This window comes from Leptidea sinapis, chromosome 21 (genome assembly GCF_905404315.1).
Source record: "Leptidea sinapis chromosome 21, ilLepSina1.1, whole genome shotgun sequence".
NCBI classification, from domain to species: Eukaryota; Metazoa; Arthropoda; class Insecta; order Lepidoptera; family Pieridae; genus Leptidea; species Leptidea sinapis.
Window position 1 is genome coordinate 7,465,938 of NC_066285.1, and position 22,410 is coordinate 7,488,347.

The following is a 22,410-nucleotide window of genomic DNA, read 5'->3' on the forward strand; positions in this document are numbered from 1 at the left end:
TATCTCGGAAGATGAAGATAGCACCCAGAACCATGTCGCCTATTTTAAAAGATAAAAGATGACTTAAGACTTGCAGCCTATTATGGACGTATCTACAGGTCTTTTCTTAACTGATAACTAAAAAACAGAATAGGGAGGTAAAATCGAAACAACTACTGAGGCCATACGCAAAGGAAGGTCATAGAAAAATGTTGTTTACGGATATGAAAATTCTTTCAATTTAGCAACATTTTAACAAACAAATGACCGTATTCATCCTCAAAGCTCTAAGGAAGCTTCCCAATTAGTCGACAGAGTGCAACGTGGTCACATCTGACTTCGGTGATGGTTTGGTTGGTATTAGCTATGAAGGAGTGCCTGAGCCATACTTTTGTGAAAAAGGTATGAAAAATTTTCCCATTTCCAAGAAGAGGCATAGCCTTTTACAACAACCTGTTTAGACCTATTTTGAATGTAAGAGGTGAACCAACTGAATAGATTTCCATGTATTCCAGCAAATACTTCAGTAACAGTATACAGTGCTCAATTTGGTTAAATGCTTTACTAAAATCGGTGAAAACAGCATCTACTTGTCCACCTCCGTCAATACTTGCAGTCGTGTAATCAGTAACTAAGTAATGATAACAGATTAGGTGGTCGAGCGATTCTGCATGTAACCATGTTGTTCAGGTATGAATGTTGATTTAAGAGAGCTGTAAACCTGAGTGTAAATAATAGGTTCAAAGATTTTGATAAATATTCATAGCTTGGAGATAGGCCTATAATTTTAAATGTCATTTTTATTTCCATTTTTGTATACTGTAGTAACGAATGCGGATTTCCAAATTTTCGGTACAACTCATAAAAAAAGTAAAAGTCAAAATATTCATTTTTACCATAATTTACGAACGATGTGGGACTCGAACCCGCGAAACCGCTCTCTCAAATCTAAGTAATTAATTGTGTAGATTTGAAAGAGCGGCGTCTCAAGTCAATTTCCTATTATACAAAATCAGGGTTGAGCAGGTTAGAACGGTTGGCTCAGTGAAAAAGTGCTCGCACGGAACGTTAGGGGTCACGGGTTCGAGTCCCACATCGTTCGTAACATAATTTGTGTAATTAATCCCAGAAGTGAGGGTTATCACTTAAACAAAAAAACAAATTGTTTAAACATAATATTATATTATTGTGCTATGAGTAAACAGTGTTCTAAAGTTATTATTGCTGCAATCTTCTTTCTACAAGCGCGATATGTAACTAAGCGCCAGTTTGAATTTTGATCCAGGTTCTGATTTGCCTGTCCGCTAAGTTTGTGTAGACTCCAGGAGTTCCCTGACGTGCGCAGCCGATGCCAAATGACACAACTCCAGCTTGCTGCCCTGATTGCAAAACAACAGGTCCACCGGAATCACCCTAAGAATTATCAATATCAACATATTACTTCAGGATATACACGAGGCAGAAATAAGCCTGGGCCACATATAAAGCTAAGATTTTGGCGACATCAACACCAAAGCGCCGTATTTCTGCCGCCAAACTACTGCTTGAACTAATTAACTTTTATGTTACGGTTTAAAGGAATGTTTTCCATGGCTATCTTTACATTTAGAGCTATATTTCACCGGGACACCACGGTGGCGAAACCAGGCGCGCCACCAAATTGGTTGCGCAACCAAATGGACACCAGGTGAGTATCTCTGTATAGAGCTGCATACATTTTGTTGGTTGCGGCGACTGGTTGCGTCACCGTGGTGTCCCGGTATAATATAGCCCTTACTAAATTACTAATAACTACAGAAGGGCAGTAAACAATTTATTAGTATATTTGTTCAACGTCTTATTTCGAACTTTCATCATTTCTTAGTATGACTTTTAGCTTTTTATTTCACTTTTATTTATATAACTTACTAGCCGTTCCTGCCCGTATCGCTGGGCGAATTTTAAATCTAAATAAATTAAGTAATAAAAAATAAGAAGCCATTAACCATCTAGGATAAATTTCGCATCGAATGGTGGTAGTTTCGTGTCGATGCGATCAGTGGTGTAGGCGTAAAAGAGCCACAAACAAAGACCAATTTCAATATATATATATAGCTAAATCAATAACACTGTGCTAGTACAAGTGCAAATAACTATAAGTGAAGTAGTAGGTATTACAACTATGTATGTCTACCGCAAATAGCGATGCATGTAAGATTTTTCATTTTTCTTTTTGAGGATGTTACCCACGCCTTGCAGCATGCTCTGGGTGTTACCGTATGCAATCACCCTTAAGTAAGTACAGATTATTATCTCATATCGTTCATATAAACTGCATCATTATGTTTTAGTTGGTGTCCCCGTTAGAATATATTTTTAATTCATCCTTTACATAACAGTACTGCTTATATTAACGTATTAAATTTTCACCCTCCAGGTAATCACAATTTAAGCGACTTTATCACAAAGTATATAGAAAAGTAGAACGTGGTCGTTATCCTGCGTCAGTCATGATTTATTTAAATATTTATATATTTAAACCAAGGAGTCACAAAGGTTCATTTTTGTGAAAAAGGAGTGAAGATTCCAATCAAAGTGCATCAAGAGACTGTCTTAGATCGCATTGAGAAACGTCTTGCGAATACTTTTTAAAGTGTACCTTTGACTTTCCAGAGACTCTATCATTAATAGTTAGTTACATTTTAATACTATTTATAAAATTACCGATGTCGCACCCCACCCTGAAACTGTTACATTACTTCCAGAAGGTAATCTCATCCCACTTCTGACGAGGCACGAACTACCCAAGTCAAATGTTTTGGTCTATATAATAACTGGCCCTCGTAAACGAGGTAACGATTTAACCCAGGTGAACAGCTTAAGCTAGCATCAAATTATAGTCAATTTTAAGAGACATCGCCTGCTCTAAACGACACGATCGAAATCTCTAGATCAAGCAGTGAATATATTTCCCATCAAAACAGTGCGCAAGACCATAGTTTCGTAGCGAGGCAGATTAACGGTTTGTATTTATGGCGGCCAAAGGTAGTCATTTCGAATATCTTTTTTTTATTGCTGAGACTTCAATAAATAAATACATGTAAGTATAGTTAAGTTAACATAAAAAAAAATAACTAGAACTTATCGCTCAGGCATACAATAAAAGTATAACAGACAAATAGTTTTCTAACTTGAAACGGCAGGCGGCCTACTAAACTTCAGTCAATTATTTGTAATAAAATATCTCATATTCACCAGAAATTTTCATGGTTTTAAATTTTAAATAATGGTCCTATATAATTGAAGCAGATTGGTGTGTATAAAAGGTACTGAAGTTGAGCTAAAAAACAGTATAATAAAATCATTTCTACCTGGCAAGAATCCTTTCCACCCTGGGGTACTCCGGCACAGAACATTCTCGAAGTAAGACTGTTTCCGTAAGACTTCGCACATTCGCTATTTGATACTATAGGTATCTTCACGGCCATTAATGTTTCACTTGTGTCACCATTTTCCTAGAAAATATGTAGAGTATGTTAAATCATAAATAAGAAAAGATAAATATTTTTTTATTTAATTTAATTTAACTATCTGGTGACCGGTGCGCTTAAACTAAACAAATGCATATATGCTTCATGAATTGAAATAAAAACTATCCAATGTTTTAAGTTGGATCAAACAGCACATAATGTGCAAAATTTTACTAAAATCGTTCAAGTAGTTTAGGGAGTTCAAACACATGACACGATTTTTTTTATATATATAACGATATAGAGTGGGAGGCTCCTTTGCACACGATGCCTGCTAGATTATGGGTACCACAACGGTGCCTATTTCTACCGTGAAGCGGTAATTTATAAGCATTATTCGGTCAGAAGGGTGCCATAGCTAGTGAAAATACTGGGCAAATGAGACTTAACATATTATGTCTCGACTTAACTCTCTCTATTGTATTGCCGCTCAGAATTTTTGTGTTTTTCAAGAATCCTGAGCGGCACTGCATTGTAATGGGTAGGGCGTATCAAATACATATTTCTAAGTGATCATTGCCGCCTATGTCTTTATTGTGGTTGTACACGCTCATGAATTCTCTTTGTGATCTTGTCCCAGAAGCTATAATAATATATATAATGATGTTTAATACACAATTTTTCTGTGGAATAAAACCTGAGCTATTTACAAATTAAATTTAAAAACAAATTTTATGAACGATGCGGGCCTCGACCCGCGACCTCTCGTGTTCCGTGCGAGCACTCTACCACTACAAAAAAACAAAGACATGACCTTTACTTGTTTCGAACAGTTGGCTCAGTGGATGAGCGCTCTCACGGAACGCGAGGTTCGAGTCCAGCATCGTCCATAAATTTAATTTGTGTAATTAATCCCAGGAGTGAGGGTTATCACTTTAAAAAAACTACAAATTCTTTGCACCTGAGATATGTCGAGGATGAAAAACTGAGACATATGAATCTTATAAATCTGAGTAGTGCGATCCTGCAAATGACGACAGTAATCATGGAACTCTTGGGAACATTCCACGTGATTGCAGTAGGAGAGTTCCACAAATATCTTCAATTATAAAACTGCACTTGTATAGTAACTATTGTAAATCTTTCCATTTGTAATTTACTCCAACTTAACAGGGACAGCCAGTACGTGTTAAAGAGTTAAAAAAAATGTGTTTTTTTTAGTGTTTATAAGTAACATTTTAATACTATTTACAAACTTACCGATGTCGCACCCCACCCTGAAACTGTTACGTTACTTCCAGTGGGTAACCTCATCCCACTTCTGACAAGACGTATTGCTTTCATCGTCCTTCCATCAAGCGCTAGTTTTTTGCTTAGCCTTATAACGCCAACGTCAAAATCACTAGTCTTATTATTGTAAAGTGGATGTTGTGAAAACCGCCTTGAAGTAACAAATGATCCACCTTGATCGGAATATGTACTCCCAGCTCTTACATATACCCTTTCCATGCTAAAATATAGGAGATATAGGATAAACATAGGATCATAAATCTATAAATTTAGATATGCGCTTAGCCCACAACAATACTTAAGGTATTCCGCATTCCACCTTCTCACGACACGCCACAAGTTAGGATATCATCCTCACCATCTGGATGTGTGGCGGTCCTCCACAGAGCGGTTTTCAAGGAGCTTTCTTCCACGTACTACAAAGCTGTGGAATGAACTTCCTTGCGCGGTGTTTCCGGGACGACATGGGTACCTTCAAAAAAAGCGCGTACACCTTCCTTAAAGGCCGGCAACGCTCCTTTGATTCCTCTGGTGTTGCAAGAGATTGTGGGTGGCGGTGATCACTTAACAACAGGTGACCCGTACGCTCGTTTGTCCTCCTATTCCATAAAAAAAGGTATTTAGAAGATAATATGACAGATAATATGTTAGAACAGAAGATAACCACGCTTAACATGTCGCCTCAGCCGTCTCTTTGAAATATGATTTTTGAAATATGAGTATTGTAAGGACAGGAGCAGGTGGCGTTATGGTGTCTCTGCCTACCCCGACGGGAACAAGGCGTGGGTGTGTGTGTATTCGTGTGTGCGTTTGTATGAGAGTACGAGTTTGGCATTTGAATGCAATAAACTATATGAGAACTTCAATGTGAAGTGAAAACAAAAATACACTACATAAACAATTCTTAAATAGGATGCCGGCTAGATTATGGTTACCAACGGCGCCTATTTCTCCCATGAAGCAGTAACATGTAAGCATTACTGTGTTTCGGTCTGAAGGGCGCCGTATTTACTGAAATTACTGGGCAAATGAGACTTGACATCTTATATCTCAAGGTGGCGAGCGCAGTTGTAGTGCCACTCAGAATTTTTAGGTTTTTCAATAATCCTGAGTGGCACTGCAATGTTATGGGCAGGGTTTTAATTACCACCAGCTGAACGTTATGCTCGTCTCGTCCCTTATTTTCATTAAAAAACAAATTATTAATCACACATACCCAGTGAGACAATGAGCTGCTGTCAAAATGTTCATGTCATTTAGTATCGATCCTCCACATTGATAGAAAAGATCACCTTTCTGCAATAGCAAATATACTTGATACGGGATGGACTGAATCGTGGTATCGTATCCACCAACAATCTTGCCGTCATATTTCGAACGATGTCGCGTCTTACAATTTACATCTGAAACAAAAATTGCTTAAGGCACCAGTCATATCTAGAACATGACGTAAGAAAAAAAATTATCACCTTGTACTGCAAGATAGATAAAAAATACTGTAAAACAGTGTATTAATCCCATCATTCTTGTGAGAAATGTGGAGATTCATTTCAGGAGAACTCATTTAAATATATTTTCAGTCTAAGTACTAAGAGAAAATTGACTCTTATCGCAAAATTGTTGCTTGTTATATAGTTATTATAAAAGCATTTCTAAACATTTCCTAGAATTAAAAATGCTATTATCTGTATTGTATACTAACTGTTCTGAAATGTACTTAATAATAGCACAATAGATTAGTCACATAATTGTTATTGTCGACAGACTTCATTATTCATTTGTTAACCGACTTCAAAAAAGGACGAAGTTCTCAATTCGTCGGTATGTTTTTTTAATGTATGTTACATCAAAACATTCGACTGGGTGAACCGATTTTGATTCTTTTTTTATTTGAAAGTTGGTGCTTCCCGTGTGTTCCCATTGTAATTTGGTCCAGATCTGACAATGGTATCCATAAGAAAACCATAAAAGTCTTAAATTTGCTATACGCATGTGGATGATAAATTTACTAATAACTCAATATCGTGCCAACCGATTTCGATGATTTTTTTAATGGAAAGGATATACTTCAAAGGTGATATTTTGGTTGGTTTCTAATTATGGAATCCATGACAAAGTAACGGAACTCTTCAATTCTGAGTAGCAAATTAAAGATACTCGGCCGAATCTTTTTATGCTATGAGGATATTTAAGTTACCTACCGTAACGTATTTATTGTGAAATAATTGTCGTAGTCGAATATGATGATCAACGGAACTCCTTAACGACTTACAGTAATTCTGTGGCAGAATTTCTATCTGTCTGTAATCAAATTGCAAAGTGCTTACGTTCAATGCTGATTTGAAAAATTTAGTGTTTTGAAGTCGGTTGTTTTTTTGGTCTACTTCTACAAAAGCATAGTTTAAACAATATTTAGATTAAAAACTAAAAGTCACCCTCAAATTTAGTAAAAAAAAGTAGAAAATATTTTCAATAATTTTAAACAAAAATAGTGTGGTAAACAAAATAGTCGACTTTTTTGTATCTAAAAAATCAATAATCCTGAAGATCCTATGTATCGATAGTGGGACCCTTTAAATAATTGCATTGCTATTCGTACTTAATAAGTGTGCATACTTAAAAAAAGGATTGGTCTCCGCTGCGCTCTATCTAGATACCACAGACGTAGTCGCAAAGTGCGGCAACTAATACTACGCCCAAGTGGCCGTACTCGAGCTAGTCTCGAACAATGTATAACGTTGTTCTGTTAAATTAATAATTGAAACTAAAATAGTAAAATAATACTACAAGAAATAAGAAAGACACTGGGATCAAATATCATCAGTAAGTATTTTGTATTTTATTAAATCCAATGTAAAATAATACGAAGCGTATGTTACAAAATTTGAAAGACGCACACAAGCATCTAATACTAGCCGTAATAAAAAGCGATTGTTCTTAGGTAGTGTGGTATCTAGTTGGAGCGCAGCGGAGACCAATCCTTAATCTACGTGTGCATAGTTACAAAGGAATCTGACATTTTGAATTGTCTGAAAAATACGTTCAAAGATAAATTATGAATTGATCATTGCGAAATTCAAAAGAAAAATTTAAAACCGTTTGTGTGGGAAAGGTCCGCCTAAGCTATTAAAATTTTTTTTGTTGTGTTAAGGTTTAGTTTAGAAAATTTATTAAGGCTGCTGAGATTTTCACAGACTTTGACATTCAATAACTTATTCTTAAAAAATATTTGAATAAAAAATATTAATTATTTTCTGATCTGCCTTCGAAATTTTTAAACTTTTTATGTTAGAGTAAATAGTAGTCTAAAATCTAATATTATTTTAAATAATTTAGAAAAATTATTAATCTTGTTCCCTGTGCCACAGTAAACAATATATTAATAATCAACATTATTTATTTATTTCATTTGAGAAGAAAACAGAAACAGAAGATTAAAAACACATTCAAATTATAACTAAGATAATTACAATTATTCCCTTGGAACTGACACACAGATGTTGAAGATAAAGCGACATCTGCCTGCGTGCACGTACAATTTATAATAAAAGTTAATCGCAGCAAAGGTAAGTTAAACTTAGTAAAAGTAAGCTATTTCACTGTTAAACATGAATGTAGAATACAAAAATAATAAGATTTAAGTTTGTTTAGAACTGAATATTATTTTATGGAAATTGATGGGAAGTGATTACCGCCCCTAATACTTTCATGCAACAATAGTGGAATGACAGGAGAGGGTCACGGGTTTTTAGGTAGGTGTTCGCATTTTTTTAAAGTACCCTTTCCGTATCTACTAGAAACACCAAATAAAGGCACAAGACAGATTTTTTTGATAACTACATCGTGCATCGTCCTGTAGCACTACTACGTAAACGGGTTCTTGACGAGCATCTCCTACCTCCGCTTAACTTAAAGTATGAAACGACCCGCACCACGTCACTGCCACAAGCAATGACATTACAGAAAGAATGTGTATCCATTTTCTGGCTTCACTTACGCACCCTTAAAACTACTTCAAGGCACATGTTATTTTTAATCCCTACATATAGTAAAATAAAGTCCTCCGCCGCGTCTGTCTGTTCGTGATAAACTCATAAGTTACTTCACCGATTTTGACGCTGTGTTCACCAGTGGATAACGCGGTTCTCTAGGTAGATTTTAGTATATAATTTATGAAGCTTTGTATACATTTTTATGTTTATTTGTTAGAGGTTTTGGTTAAAAATAAGCCGCCTGGAAACTTTCCACGAAAACGCTGCCTTTCAGATATTACATATTTTGTTGTTACATGTGCGGTCGAATTGTGTATCTTATATAGGTCTCCAAAAAAGTCCGGGATGGCTGTGTCATAGGATAACATACATTAAAATACCTTAAAAATCATTCAGAAATACGTTTTTGTTTTATTTAAGACTCATAAACATTTTCTTAACACTACATTTATCCAGAATACGTACATCATTTTTGTTTTTGTATTGACAGAACAGTTGATATAAAATAAACATACGTTTTCTTACCAGCTAATTGCTTAATGAATTGACCGTAGCGTTTGCATTGCACATAAATACAAAATTGTTCTTCCAAGTATTTATATGATTACTAGTGGACCCAACAGACGTTGTCCTGTACACACGTCTTAAATTTGAAAAATCGGTCCAGCCGTTAGGAGGAGTTCACTAACATACACATGAGCAGGAGAATTTTATTATATGGACGGAATTGAGAATCTAAACCAATCTCAAATTCACTGAAACAAACAAAAAAGTCATCAAAATCAGTCCAGCCGTATAGGAGGTAGTTTAATTGTGAATCTAAACCATTTTCGAATCCACCTGAAGACACACACCAATCTCAAATTCACTGGAACACACAAAAATATCATCAAAATCGGTCCAGCCGTAGGAGGTAGTTCAATTGTGAATCTAAACCATCCTCGATTCCCCTTGAACTCACACAAAAAATTTCATCAAAATCGGTACAGCCGTCTAGGAGGAGTTCAGTGACATACACACGCACACAAGAATTATATATATAAAGATTTGGTTTGTTGTATAGACATTGAAAGATAAATACTTGATGATAAATTTATTAAGGATCTGGCACATAGAAGCAAGATAAGACGTTGTTCAAAAATCAATTCAGGTTCATTAAATTTTTATCACACAAATTAAATTTGAAAACAAAGATTTGAAAGAGCAAAATCTCAAGTCAATTGCCTAATATAAAAATATTGAGCAGGTTATCAACTGTAAAGTCACAGTGATAACCCACTTAAATAAAATTACAAACAACTTTTTGTTAAGTCAAAATATTATGAAACGTTATAAAAAACACAACTTTTTTTATTGGACATTGATTTAAGATTATTTATTTGCCCACTCTACGAGTGTTTGCATGCTCGGTTACGGGAAATTTTCAAATAGTTATTATTACAGGTTTTTAAATCATTTTAAACTGACCTATTTAGCCAGGTCACTTTTTCACCCCCATACCCCTGTGAAGGTTACTTAAAGTTTTAGTAAAATACAGCACATTTCATATAGTATTTTAAATTACATACACAATTTTGATTTATGTTATTTATCTTCTATAAGAAATAAAGTAAAGTTAAAATGAAGTATTTTTTTTTAGTTTTAACTCTACAGGAACTGCAATTAGAACCAGCCAGACCTTGCCTTAACGGACTATCATTTTTCCGTGATTTGGACAATTTTCTACGTGAGAAAAAGTTTTCTATTCAGGATGCAGTACAAAATGCTTTTACACAGTTTGTCGAATCTAGATTACCACAGTTTTACCGCAAAGGTACTCGCATAACCTTCTTGTTAGATGGCAGCAATGTATAGATGATAATGGTAATAATTTTGAAATGAAATGAAATGAAATGAAATGAAATGAAATGAAATGAAATGAAATGAAATGAAATGAAATGAAATGAAATGAAATGAAATGAAATGAAATGAAATGAAATGAAATGAAATGAAATGAAATGAAATGAAATGAAATGAAATGAAATGAAATGAAATGAAATGAAATGAAATGAAATGAAATGAAATGAAATGAAATGAAATGAAATGAAATGAAATGAAATGAAATGAAATGAAATGAAATGAAATGAAATGAAATGAAATGAAATGAAATGAAATGAAATGAAATGAAATGAAATGAAATGAAATGATTTATTTGTATGAATCGTGGTAACATAGTTGTTAAAAATTAATTGGTGTACAGCACAATTCGCCAATATATCGGCATACAAATTTGATTAAATAAATATGTTAAATTAAAAAAAAACGAATTTAAATGTTTTACTACAAATCGGCAATTTCATACTTTAGCCCCAAATATTAGAATTTGCTTAATATTCTTTCCCACCTTCAACACTCAGAAGGTGAAAGAATTCTCTGGAATAAAAGAGAAACAGTGTTTTTCATAGCTGAATTAAATAACGTTTACTTATCCTAGTAAAGTTAATAGTTTAAGGTTTATCACCTCTCAATATATTCTTAAATATTTTATGTATTTATCTTTGATAATCAAAATGTTCTCACAAACCAGGAACAAACATCAACTCTTTACTACTCGGTAAAGTCGACTTAGATGACATCAATTCTCCAGTTTGTGGCATAAATTTTCGAATAGGTGATAGTTTTATTTAGTTTAGTTCAATAAAATATTTAAAATCCTATTTTGAATAAAAGATTGCACATCCATTCTCTTAGAGTGCTATTTGTTTCCTTTGCGAAGGTAGTGATTTAAATGAAATAGAAAATAATTCTAAAGGAATCATTTTGATAATGCCAAGCAACGCCAATCATTGCTTGGCAGGTACATTGATAATTTGCAGACTTTTGATTACAATTAAATTGAAATGTAAAGAGTTACAAAATTTATGTCGCAACCATTTATTAAAACTATATTATAACAATTCAAAACCTTAGATTAAGGATTGGCCTCCACTGCGCTCCAACTAGACTGTTCTATTAGACTCTGCTAATAATTTAAACTAAAATCCCGGGTTGCGTAGTAAAACTTTGTTAAAATAATACAAGAAATAAAAAAGACACTGGGGTCACATATCATCAATAAGTATTTTGTATTTTATTAATTTTAATATAAAATAACACGAAACGTATGTTACAAATTTTGAAAGATACCATTGAGTGTCAAGATGCCACGCACACAAGCATCTAATAGTTGCCGTAATAAATTGCTATTATTCTTAGGTAGTGCAGTATCTAGACCAATCCTTAATCTAAGTTCTCAACATAAGCTTCAGTAATTTATTTCTAAGCCTTTGTCACATGCTACAAACATTAAAAAGCTATCGCATCTAGTTGTTTTAAGTTTCAGACAGTAAACTTCTAATTAAGTTGTACACAGATAAATAACATCACGTATCGGTCGACTCTATATCGAAGGTTGTCGTTGAGAAATTCATGTATGAAATATCTGCGAAACAGTAACACAATTAATATCATAGTTAAGAAATGTAAGTGTAGTGTTTTGCCAATTAGTGTTTATTGTCAAATTTTCAATTTGTACTGGTAACGAAATCGTGCGTGTTATTGATCATTTTGTAATTCACTTGATGGATTTAATTAAGAAATTGATTTAAGTTTGTATAACAATATCAAGAGTTTGATTTTACTCGTTTTAAATTGTATAGTTTCAAAGTTATTAAGGTTTGCAGGAAATAAATAAATAAAATAAAAAAGCCTTTATTATGTACTTTCAAATTTTTTACAAAATAAAAAACTTTAAATTAAATATTAATAAATAATAAATTGCCTATACTTAATAAAGTAAGTTGTAGTTGCCTCTACGGCTAAGGCCTCCCCTAAACCTTTCCAATCAACCAAAGATCCAAAAATCCAACCAATGATGAAATGGTGGAAGGGGTGTGAATAGAATACGTCAAAGAATATATTTATCTCGGTCAGTTGGTATCTTTCAAAAATTGTATAGGCAAGGAAGCGGAAAGAAGGATTGCACTATCTTGGAAAAAAGTATTGGGATACAAAGAAATCATGAAAAAAACAGAAATAATGTCTTGTGTGCTAACATCATAACACTACACGGTGGTCTCATAGCGTTGCCATGTGGCAACGTGAGCAGACAGGAAGATAAATTTGTATATAAAGAAAAAAAAGTTTATGAAGTTTCCATACTATCAACTCTTACATAAGGTTTATAGTATCGGACAATAAAGTAAAGGACAATGAGTAAGTAGTTTTTGTGCCTTAAAGAACTGAAGTATCCTTAACAGCCTACGATCCCACTGCTGGATTCTGCGGGTAGGTGTTTTTTTGATGAAACTAATTTTAAATGAATGTTCACGGAGTATGCAATATATTAGCGATAGGTTGCCTGTAATTTGCACCTGTATGTTTATTTTAATAAATTATACGTCATTTTAAAGTAAATTATGCTAAGAATTGAAAAAATACTATTAACAGCTCTTAGTTCCACCTGGAACATAAAGGTTGCCAGGTGGAAGTAATCCGTCTTTTTTCTGATTTTACTATAAATTTAAGTTTTATATTTAATACTAGCTGACCCAGCAAACGTTGTATTGCTATATAAAGTAATGCAACCGATTCTCAGAACTACCAAAATTATCGTACTACAGTTATTATTGTAAGTATTGCTCCAGTGCCATCTTGCAACCCTATAGCGGATTTGTGGATGGAACAGAATAATATAAAAAATGTAGAGGTTTGAAAATTAAGGGGTTGTATGTATTTTTTAATGTTGTATCATAAAAAAATAAAAACAAAAAAATTATGTCCAAAAAAATTCAAAGTAAATTTAGGGGTGGACCAGATTAACATTTAGGGGGATGAAAAATAGATAGCAGCCGATTCTCAGGCCTATTGAATATGCATATAAAATTTGGTAAAAATCAGTAAAGCTGTTTCGGAGGAGTAAGGTAACAAACATTGAGACACGAGAATTTTAAATATAAGATAGGAAAAGATATTGAAGTAGGCGTTACTTTGCGGAAATCCATAATTATCCAAATGATTTTAGTTTTCTCTAGTGCTAATTCCGCCAATATTTGTGTTCAAGCAATTCCACACGTGTTTAGCCTCTACACGAGGCATCCTCAGGACATGTTGAGTCGCCAAAATCTGGCACAAGACTCGACTCGGTAGTTAACGTCGGAATTAACACTAATGAAAACTCAAATCATTTGGATATTTTTGATAAACCATGGTTAAAAAATGGCCGCAAGCAGAGGTTGCCATAATTTTAATAAACGATTCTCGCTCCAGTTAATAATAATAAGTATTTTATATTATTGATACATTGTTCAGTACAAACAAAGGAAAAATCAGGAACATGTCAACACAATGTGACGCTACTTAGATCCTACTAATTGTCACTCGAGAAGGAAACGTGTGTACCGTACCGAACTGTTTTAATTGGCGTTAAGATCGGAGTTCTAATGACGTCTTGTAAACAGAGCCTGGTGAGGACTCATACACAGTATAGGTATATGAAGCCAGGAAAACAAATCAAATACAATTATAGGCACTCATATTTGAAGTGAAGATATCTTTAGCGGCGTTGTGCACTTTTGTTGGAATGGGTATAAAATGTCTTGCGTCAGGACACGTGACCTGATCAAAAATTCGAAATACAGGCGTGTAAATTACGGATGAAAGTTGATTTCTCTGAGAGATAAATTTATAACTGTAAAATAATTGTGATAAAAAAATTAAAAAGTGTACGCGATTTTTTTTTATGGTACCCAAGTGGTGTCGTCCTGGAAACACAAGGAAGCCCTTTCCACATCTTGGTTGTTCATGAAAGAAAGTTCCCTGATCTCGGAAATGCATGAACCCTCGCTAGAACACGAGTTTAAATAATTTAGCCAGCTATTGTAACGAAAACTCCATAGTTATTTTCCTCAGGCTGAATATTAATAGAGTTATAGCTTAAAGTCTTAGATAATAGGCGGGAAATAATTACGATAGTGAGGGCAATTTTAATTGTATCTTGTTTCTTTTAGCATAAAATTATGATTAGTTAAGTGCACTGAATATTTATTATTATTGCTTATTTTAACAACCTTTTAGAGAATAATCGGTAGCTTTTATACTTTTGCATAATACATAATCCCACCGCTGGTTTCTGCGGGTAGGTGTTTTTTTGATGAAACTAATTTTAAATGAACGTTTAGGAAGTAAGCAATGTATTAGGGATAGGTTGACTATAAAAACTTTGCTGCAAGTACCTGTTATTTATTTTAGTATAAATTATGTTTTTTTAATAAATTTTAGTCATTTTAAAGGAAATTATGTCAAGAATTGAAAAAAATATGGTTGCCGCATTCTGTCAGCCGCAACATAAAGTTTGTCAGATGTAAACAGGTACATTTTTGATGGTAATTTGTAGTCATCTGTTTTTTTTAATAATTTTAATACAAAATTGAAGTTTTATATTTACAATTTACGATTAACCATGGTATTCATTAAATTAGTTTTAAAAATGGCCGCAAGCAGAGGTTGCCATGATTTTAATAAGCAATTCTCGCTCCAGTTAAGGGAGAGCACGAATAATATGTTTTTTAATAATTTTTTTGTAATTGTAATGGAAATTATGTAAATCATATAAAAAAAAGTGTGTGCATGTAATCTTTACGCGCGATTGAAGTAAAACTTAATTATAATTAACTTTAGGAATAATTAACACATACAAATTCATACTTTTTTTTCTTATCTGAAAGCTCATAGACAAAATATGCTATTTTCGTTTGCCCTTGTTTGTCCCAACTATTCTAGGACATCCAGTATATCACAAATATTCTTAAAAAGTTGAAATACAATAAGATTTAATTTATACCATTAAATATATACTTACATTAATTAAAGCCGTGTTATTAATAAATCATTGAATAAAAAAAATTAAATTATTAATATCACTCATATCAATATAACGTTGTTATAGAATATTAACGAATATGGCTCTATGGGTCGGTACTTTTGGCTGTCCGATGGACGAAGAAAAATTAACGAATGTCGCAAACGCCAGACTAAGAACTTTTATTTATTACTTATTACAAAGTAGTCTATAAATGAACAAATACAATTGGAGATTTTCAGATAATATTTCTGAGCAATTTGAACTCCGACGCTAACTACCGACTCGGTAGTTAGCGTCGATTGAAGTAAAACTTAATTATAATTAACTTTAGGAATAATTAACACATACAAATTCATACTTTTTTTTCTTATCTGAAAGCTCATAGACAAAATATGCTATTTTCGTTTGCCCTTGTTTGTCCCAACTATTCTAGGACATCCAGTATATCACAAATATTCTTAAAAAGTTGAAATACAATAAGATTTAATTTATACCATTAAATATATACTTACATTAATTAAAGCCGTGTTATTAATAAATCATTGAATAAAAATAATTAAATTATTAATATCACTCATATCAATATAACGTTGTTATAGAATATTAACGAATATGGCTCTATGGGCTCGGAACTTTTGCCTGTCCGATGGACGAAGAAAAATTTAACGAATGTCGCAAACGCCAGGCTATGAACTTTTATTTATTACTTATTACAAAGTAGTCTATAAATGAACAAATACAATTGGAGATTTTCAGATAATATTTCTGAGCAATTTGAAACAATTTTTCTGCCGGAAGTACTAACTTTACTTCCATCCGAAAAATATTCTGAGTTACCCCCAAGTCACGCCTAAAGAAGTTTTAGTTCAATTATGAAATTAAATGGAAAAACACATTCACACAAAAATGTTTACGAGAACAAAATATATGCTTAATCTAATACTTAACTTACTTAATAAAAAAGAAACAAAACCAAAACTTAATGTGGCAGTGGTCTTCCAAAACTGGAGTCCACTCAGTTATAGTTGTGCCCATACATTATGAGCACAACACTGATTTTCAGTGACCCCATTGTGTTAAGTTAGGAGCTGAACTGACATATTTTAAAAACAAAATATAATATAAGGCACTAAAATAATTATTATAAAAAAAAAAGATTTGACAGTAATAAAAATATTAAAAAACGTATGTGTGTAAATATATAATGAAATTTAAACAGTGCTAGCTAAATTAGCGATGTTTTATGCCTCCAATAAGTCATTATGAATCATATTCATCCGTATATGTATCTGTGAATCTTTAATGAAAAATTAAAATACGATGGACGATTCAATAGCACTATATTATACTTGTATGTGTACAAAATACAGTACTCGGCTACGGCGCCGTAATGAGATTTATTTGAGCGAGCAAGATTGCCTCAAAATATATGGATGAGCTGCGTTCGCCAATTTATTTACTGTGAACTTTTATTACACACTCAAATTGAATTTTGCTTCAAATATTAAATTTGAAATTTATGAAATAATTTTTCGTACTTCATTCCGCATACTGACATTTAATAATACATTTTCTAAAAGATTCAATAGATTACACGTCTTCTCATTTGACGGATCCGCCTTCACAAGAAGAGGCTTATCTTGGAAAAAATAGAAACAAATTGGTGTTTCTTTTTTTCAAGAAAAGCATTTCATCGGCTCTTCACAAAATATACTAAAGTCGAATATTATGTCTAGTATACGATCTTTGTAACAGATTACTAGTGGGAAGCTCCTTTGCACATGATGCCGGCTGGACTATGGGCACCACAACGACGCCTATTTCTGCCGTGAAGCAGTAATGTGTAAGCATTATTGTGTTTTGGTCTGAAGAACGCCGTAGCTAGTAAAATTACTGGGCAAATGAGACTTAAGATCTTATGTCTCAAGATGACGTGTGCAATTGTATTGTCGAGCCGTTCAAAAGTTCACACACACACACTCACACACACACATACAGACGTACGAACACCATCGCGGAAACAGTCAGAGAAGCTTCCTAGGACCGTAAAACGTCGAGATCTGATGAAAACTCGATTTTGTAAACCGGGGTAAATAATTTCTCGAATTTATGTAAAGTTAAAAAATATTGTCTGCTAAAACCAAATGTACAACGTACAATATAGTTATTAACAGTCAAAAGGCTAAGGCTAAGTTGTGAAATAGAAGAATACTTCAACAGAACTCTTTGTAGTGTTTATTATGTCTAAGGTTGGCTTAGAATTCAAAACAGGTAAATATTTTCAGTTGCATAAATCGTTTTCAGGATTGCTGCGGACCGCGAAATTGCCTTTGTTGATAGAGAAATATGCGATTCTTTTCGTAGGACACCAACTGGAAAAACTATTGTGGTTATGTTTAAACTTTCTTTTCATGGCACGTTCCCTGAGAAAACGTATAAAATTGGTTAATTTTATTATTGTGACTGTTTTGGTATACTTTTCATGTCAATTACCTGATGATATGTGATTACTACTGCCACCAGAGGAATTAAAATAGCGGCAGGATTTAGCGGTTTATACATGGATCCATGTTCTATCAAATTCAAATTCAAATATTTTTATTCAAAATAGGATTCAAAATCACTTATTGAACGTCAAAAACTATCACCCATTCAAAACAGATTGCCTCAGAGCTGAGAAGAACGGTCGCAAGAAACACAGTGGGCTTTTTTTAATAAAAATATGGATTACAATGTTATGTCATACAATAAACATTTATAATTAAATAGCCTGAGGGTGTTCTCTTCATTCCCAGTATGTAGTATCATTAAGAAAGTCGTGGTCTCTCTCTGCAGTACGAATGCAATAAAAAGATCCGGAAGTATGGACGTTGTCAGTAGTGTGTGTCGTGAATTGGGGAATCAAAGACCAAAACGAACTAGGCGCCAAGTGGACAGATTGATGTACTATTAAGTGTTTAATGTGTCAAGTGTTTCTCGCCGCCAGCGCAGTTCCGCCGTGACCACGATTCATGCAATTGGATCGAAATATCGGCATCAAATATATAAAATATATATCGTGAGTACCCGTCATAATAATAACGAGATTAGAGACGCGATGATAAAAGTTTAAAAACATATTTTTATATTCTTTTTTTATATATTAAGAAAGTAGTTTAAGCGAAAGTAACCTTTCCCACACAAACGTTTTTTAACAATTCTTTAAAATTTCGTAACAAATTTGTACATTTTCTGGGATCATATTGTAGAAGCATATACAACACCCAATAAAGGACTTACTAGCTCGACTTAACCGAGTATCGCCCAGGAAACACTGCGGTAAGTAAGTTCATTCTTATAGGTCACTTGCTGTTTTCAGCACCGATGTCTACGGAGCCATTTTAAGGGAAGAAGATTTTTTTTCCACTCCCATAAAGAAAAGGCCAAGTGAACAAATGAGTCCATCCACTCACAGCTCAAGATAAAAACCCGTATGTGGGCCACATATTGCGAAGGGGAAATCAGAGCCTGGTGAAATTGATCGTAGTCGGGAACACAAATGGCAAGCGAGCCTGTGGCCGATCTCCTAAAAGATAGACCGACCAAATAAAAGACTCCAGGTCCTGGAGGTTTAGCTCCGTCGTCAGAGCCACCATGGACAGAAGCCGATGGAAACAAATAGTTCACTCCAAGTGTGGACCACTTGTTGATGAACACGATCCTGAGTCATGAGGGAACGACTAGAGAGAGAGAGAAACAAAAAAGATCAGTACAAACGAGCATGCAAACGTGCTCTGGTTAACACCAGAGGAATCACAAGAGCGTTGCCTATATTATAAAGCAAATGTTGCACTCTGTTTTATTGATTTAACCTTAAAGTACTTATGACTGGAATCGTAAATACACTCATTATTTGAGGCATCAGCCAAATGGTGTTGATTGACAGACACCTTAAATATTATTTAAGGACTATTACGCCTATTAATGTTAAGCCTATTTCTAGCGTGAAGCAGTAATGTGTAAGCATTATTGTGTTTCGGTCTGATGGACGTCGTAGCTAGTGAAATTACTGGGCAAATGAGACTTGACATCTTACGTCTCGAGGTGACGAGCGCTATTGTATTGCCGCTCAGAATTGTTGTGTTTTTCAAGAATCCTGAGCGGCACTGCTTGTAATGGGCAGGACGTATTATATACCATGAACGTCCTGCTCGTCTCGTCCATTACTAACCTACTACTTTTTTCTTAAACTATAACACCAATTTCGACACTGTCAAGTAAGCGCACGCGCAGGTACGGCTGGTAGGCTACGAAACTAACATACATAAATCGAAGAAATCCACGTAATCCTATTGTTTCGCTACCAAGATATCTTGGTAATTTCTGCGTTAATTGTCCAACGAAAGTGGTTTGCTAGCCCAATAAGACGAATATGGGCGAACCCAGTATCTTGGACAAGAGGTCTATACCGACTTTCCTCCTTTCCTCCTTTACTCCTACAGTTTACTTTCTGTTTGCCTGAGTACCAGTTGGAGGCTGCTTTACAACAGATGCCGGCTAGATTATGGGTACCATAACGGCGCCTATTTCTGCCGTGAAGTAGAAATGTGTAAACAGTACTGTGTTTCAGTCTAAAGGGCGCAGTAGCTTGAAAAATTACTGGGCAAATGAGACTTGACAGCTTATGTATCATGTTGACTAGTGCAGTTGTATTGTCGCTCAGAATTTTTGGGTTTTTCAATAATCCTGAGCGGCACTGCAATGTAATGGGCAGGGCGTATCAATTACCATCGGCTGAATGTCCTGCTCGTCGCGTCCCTTATTTTCATTTAAAAAAGTAACCTTATTCAATACAGTTCACTGAAATTCACTGGCGCGACCAATACATAGATTCTTCCAAATAACTGTAATAACTGATCCCTAACCTAAAATATAATAAAATATTATCCTCCCATCGTGTCTTCAGATCATACGATAAGGATGTTCAAAAAAACCTGTACGTTCCTATAAGGCTTAAGTGTTACTTTTTTTATGAAAATAAGGGACGAGACGAGCAGGGAGTTCAGCTGATTGTGATTGACATGCCCTGCCCATTACAGTGCTACTCAGGATTCTTGAAAAACCCAAAAAATTCTGAGTGGTACTACAATTGCGCTCGTCACCTTAAGAAATAAGATGGTAAGTCTCATCAGTAATTTAACTAGCTACGGCGCCCTTCAGACCGAAATACAATAATGCTTACACATTACTGCTTCACGGCAGAAGTAGGCGCCATTGTGGTACCCATAATTTAGTCGGCATCCTGTGCAACGGAGCCTCCCACTGGTACTGGTACTTCTCTGGTCTAGTGGTAACAGTGGTAACTACTTTTTATCAAGTGACCTTTATAGTCGCGGTCCCTTATGTTAAATAAATTCATGCGTAAAATAATATAAGGTTGGCTAATGAACCTAGCAAACATTCAACACCAATATTATTCACCTTGTTAACTAACGACTTATAGAGCAAATTTAACTGTAACAAATTTAAATTGAAGCCAAGACGAACAACAGTGGAAGGTCTGTCAAAGTTCGCTCCCTGCATTCAATTTCGTTATCTAAAGTGTTTCAAAGGTCTCATTCAATTCTGGTGTTAATTGTTTTCGTGACGACAATGTCTCTGAATCCTTTCATCGCAGAAGGACTGGCTGTCCAACTGTCATAACTTTATTCATTTATCTCGATAAGGATTTCATTGAATGATAAATTATTTGAAATAAAACAAAAGTATAAAGTCAACGGTTTCGATCTGAAAGTTGGATCATTATAGCTGTAAATAATGTAATTAAATAATTTCTACTCTATTTTGATACAGTCTTTGTTGAAATCGCTGAATTTAATCTAAGCCAGATAAATAAACAAGAATTTCTATTCAAATTGTCGTAATGTTACTCTAATAAAAATACGCAGTAAAAATAATATTGTTTTATTAGAACCATTCATCACATAATATTACTTTTATATGAAATGTGATTTTGTCTATTTTATTGTTGTATGTTTCTATTTTTAGAGCACTAACAGAATTACTTTTTTTATACAAGAGAGGGGCCAAAGGGCACGAGGCGAGCGTCGTCATGGGAAGTGTTGGTTCCATGGACATCTGCAGCACCAGGTTCAGGTTAACGATTTTCGAAGTCACTTGATATAGTCTACAATAATCATAATTGTAATGAAAAGTAATGTAAAAATCTTGTTACAATTATTAAAGTTATTTTAATTAATAAATCCCATTATGTTACGGCGACTCACCAGGAGCCTTATCACCAAAATCGAAATACGAAGTTTTGGTTGACGGATCGCACAATTCCTATTATAAAAGTGTTCCGGATCAGAAGATCGATACGAAGTTCCCGATAAGACATTTTGTCTTACGTTTACATTACTACCAAAGTCACTTGACTTACTGTTTCGTTGTTTTAAATTATTATGATCGTAACTACAACTCCTCTTTTTATGATTATGTCGTGGTTCTGAAACTAAATCCGTCCGCACTATTCGGATCCGAAGTACTTTGGTTATAGGATTTAATTCGAAGATCTTGATTCTTTCATTTCGGACCGAAACTTCGGCTTTCGACTTTGGTAATAGACCTCCTGATCTCAAGTGATGCGAGACAAGGGAGGAATAGGGAGCGTGCACCTGACACCACCTGATGGTAAGTTATTACCACCCAAATCTCTTGCAACATGAGATCTATCGCAGGAGCATTGCCTTTAAGAATGTACAAGTTTGATATTCGAGAGTAAGGAATGTTTGGCAATTTCTGGTTAACCGCCTGCGACCTATCGTATTTTTAGATTCAG

At 34.3% G+C, this 22,410-nt stretch overlaps 1 protein-coding gene across 1 annotated transcript; it reads right to left on the reverse strand.

The window, feature by feature from the left end:
• Nucleotides 1–1,141: 1,141 nt before the first annotated feature.
• Nucleotides 1,142–6,304, reverse strand: LOC126970471 (trypsin alpha-3-like). Its single transcript, XM_050816397.1, has 5 exons — nucleotides 6,188–6,304; nucleotides 5,935–6,121; nucleotides 4,689–4,938; nucleotides 3,330–3,473; nucleotides 1,142–1,392 (listed from the first exon to the last, which is right to left on the reverse strand). The coding sequence occupies exons 1-5, from the start codon at nucleotides 6,240–6,242 to the stop codon at nucleotides 1,237–1,239; spliced, it is 792 nt and encodes a 263-aa protein (XP_050672354.1). The 5' UTR covers nucleotides 6,243–6,304; the 3' UTR covers nucleotides 1,142–1,236.
• Nucleotides 6,305–22,410: the final 16,106 nt, after the last annotated feature.

Bases quoted from the DNA above. Each gene is read 5' to 3' on its own strand.
- LOC126970471 (XM_050816397.1), bottom strand. From the start codon at position 6,242: ATGATGGGATTAATACACTGTTTTACAGTATTTTTTATCTATCTTGCA. The intron at 4,939-5,934 runs GTATGTGTGATT...CCTATATTTTAG, and splicing joins GCAGCTCATTGTCTCACTGG to CATGGAAAGGGTATATGTAA. The intron at 1,393-3,329 runs GTAGAAATGATT...GATAATTCTTAG, and splicing joins GTGGAAAGGATTCTTGCCAG to GGTGATTCCGGTGGACCTGT.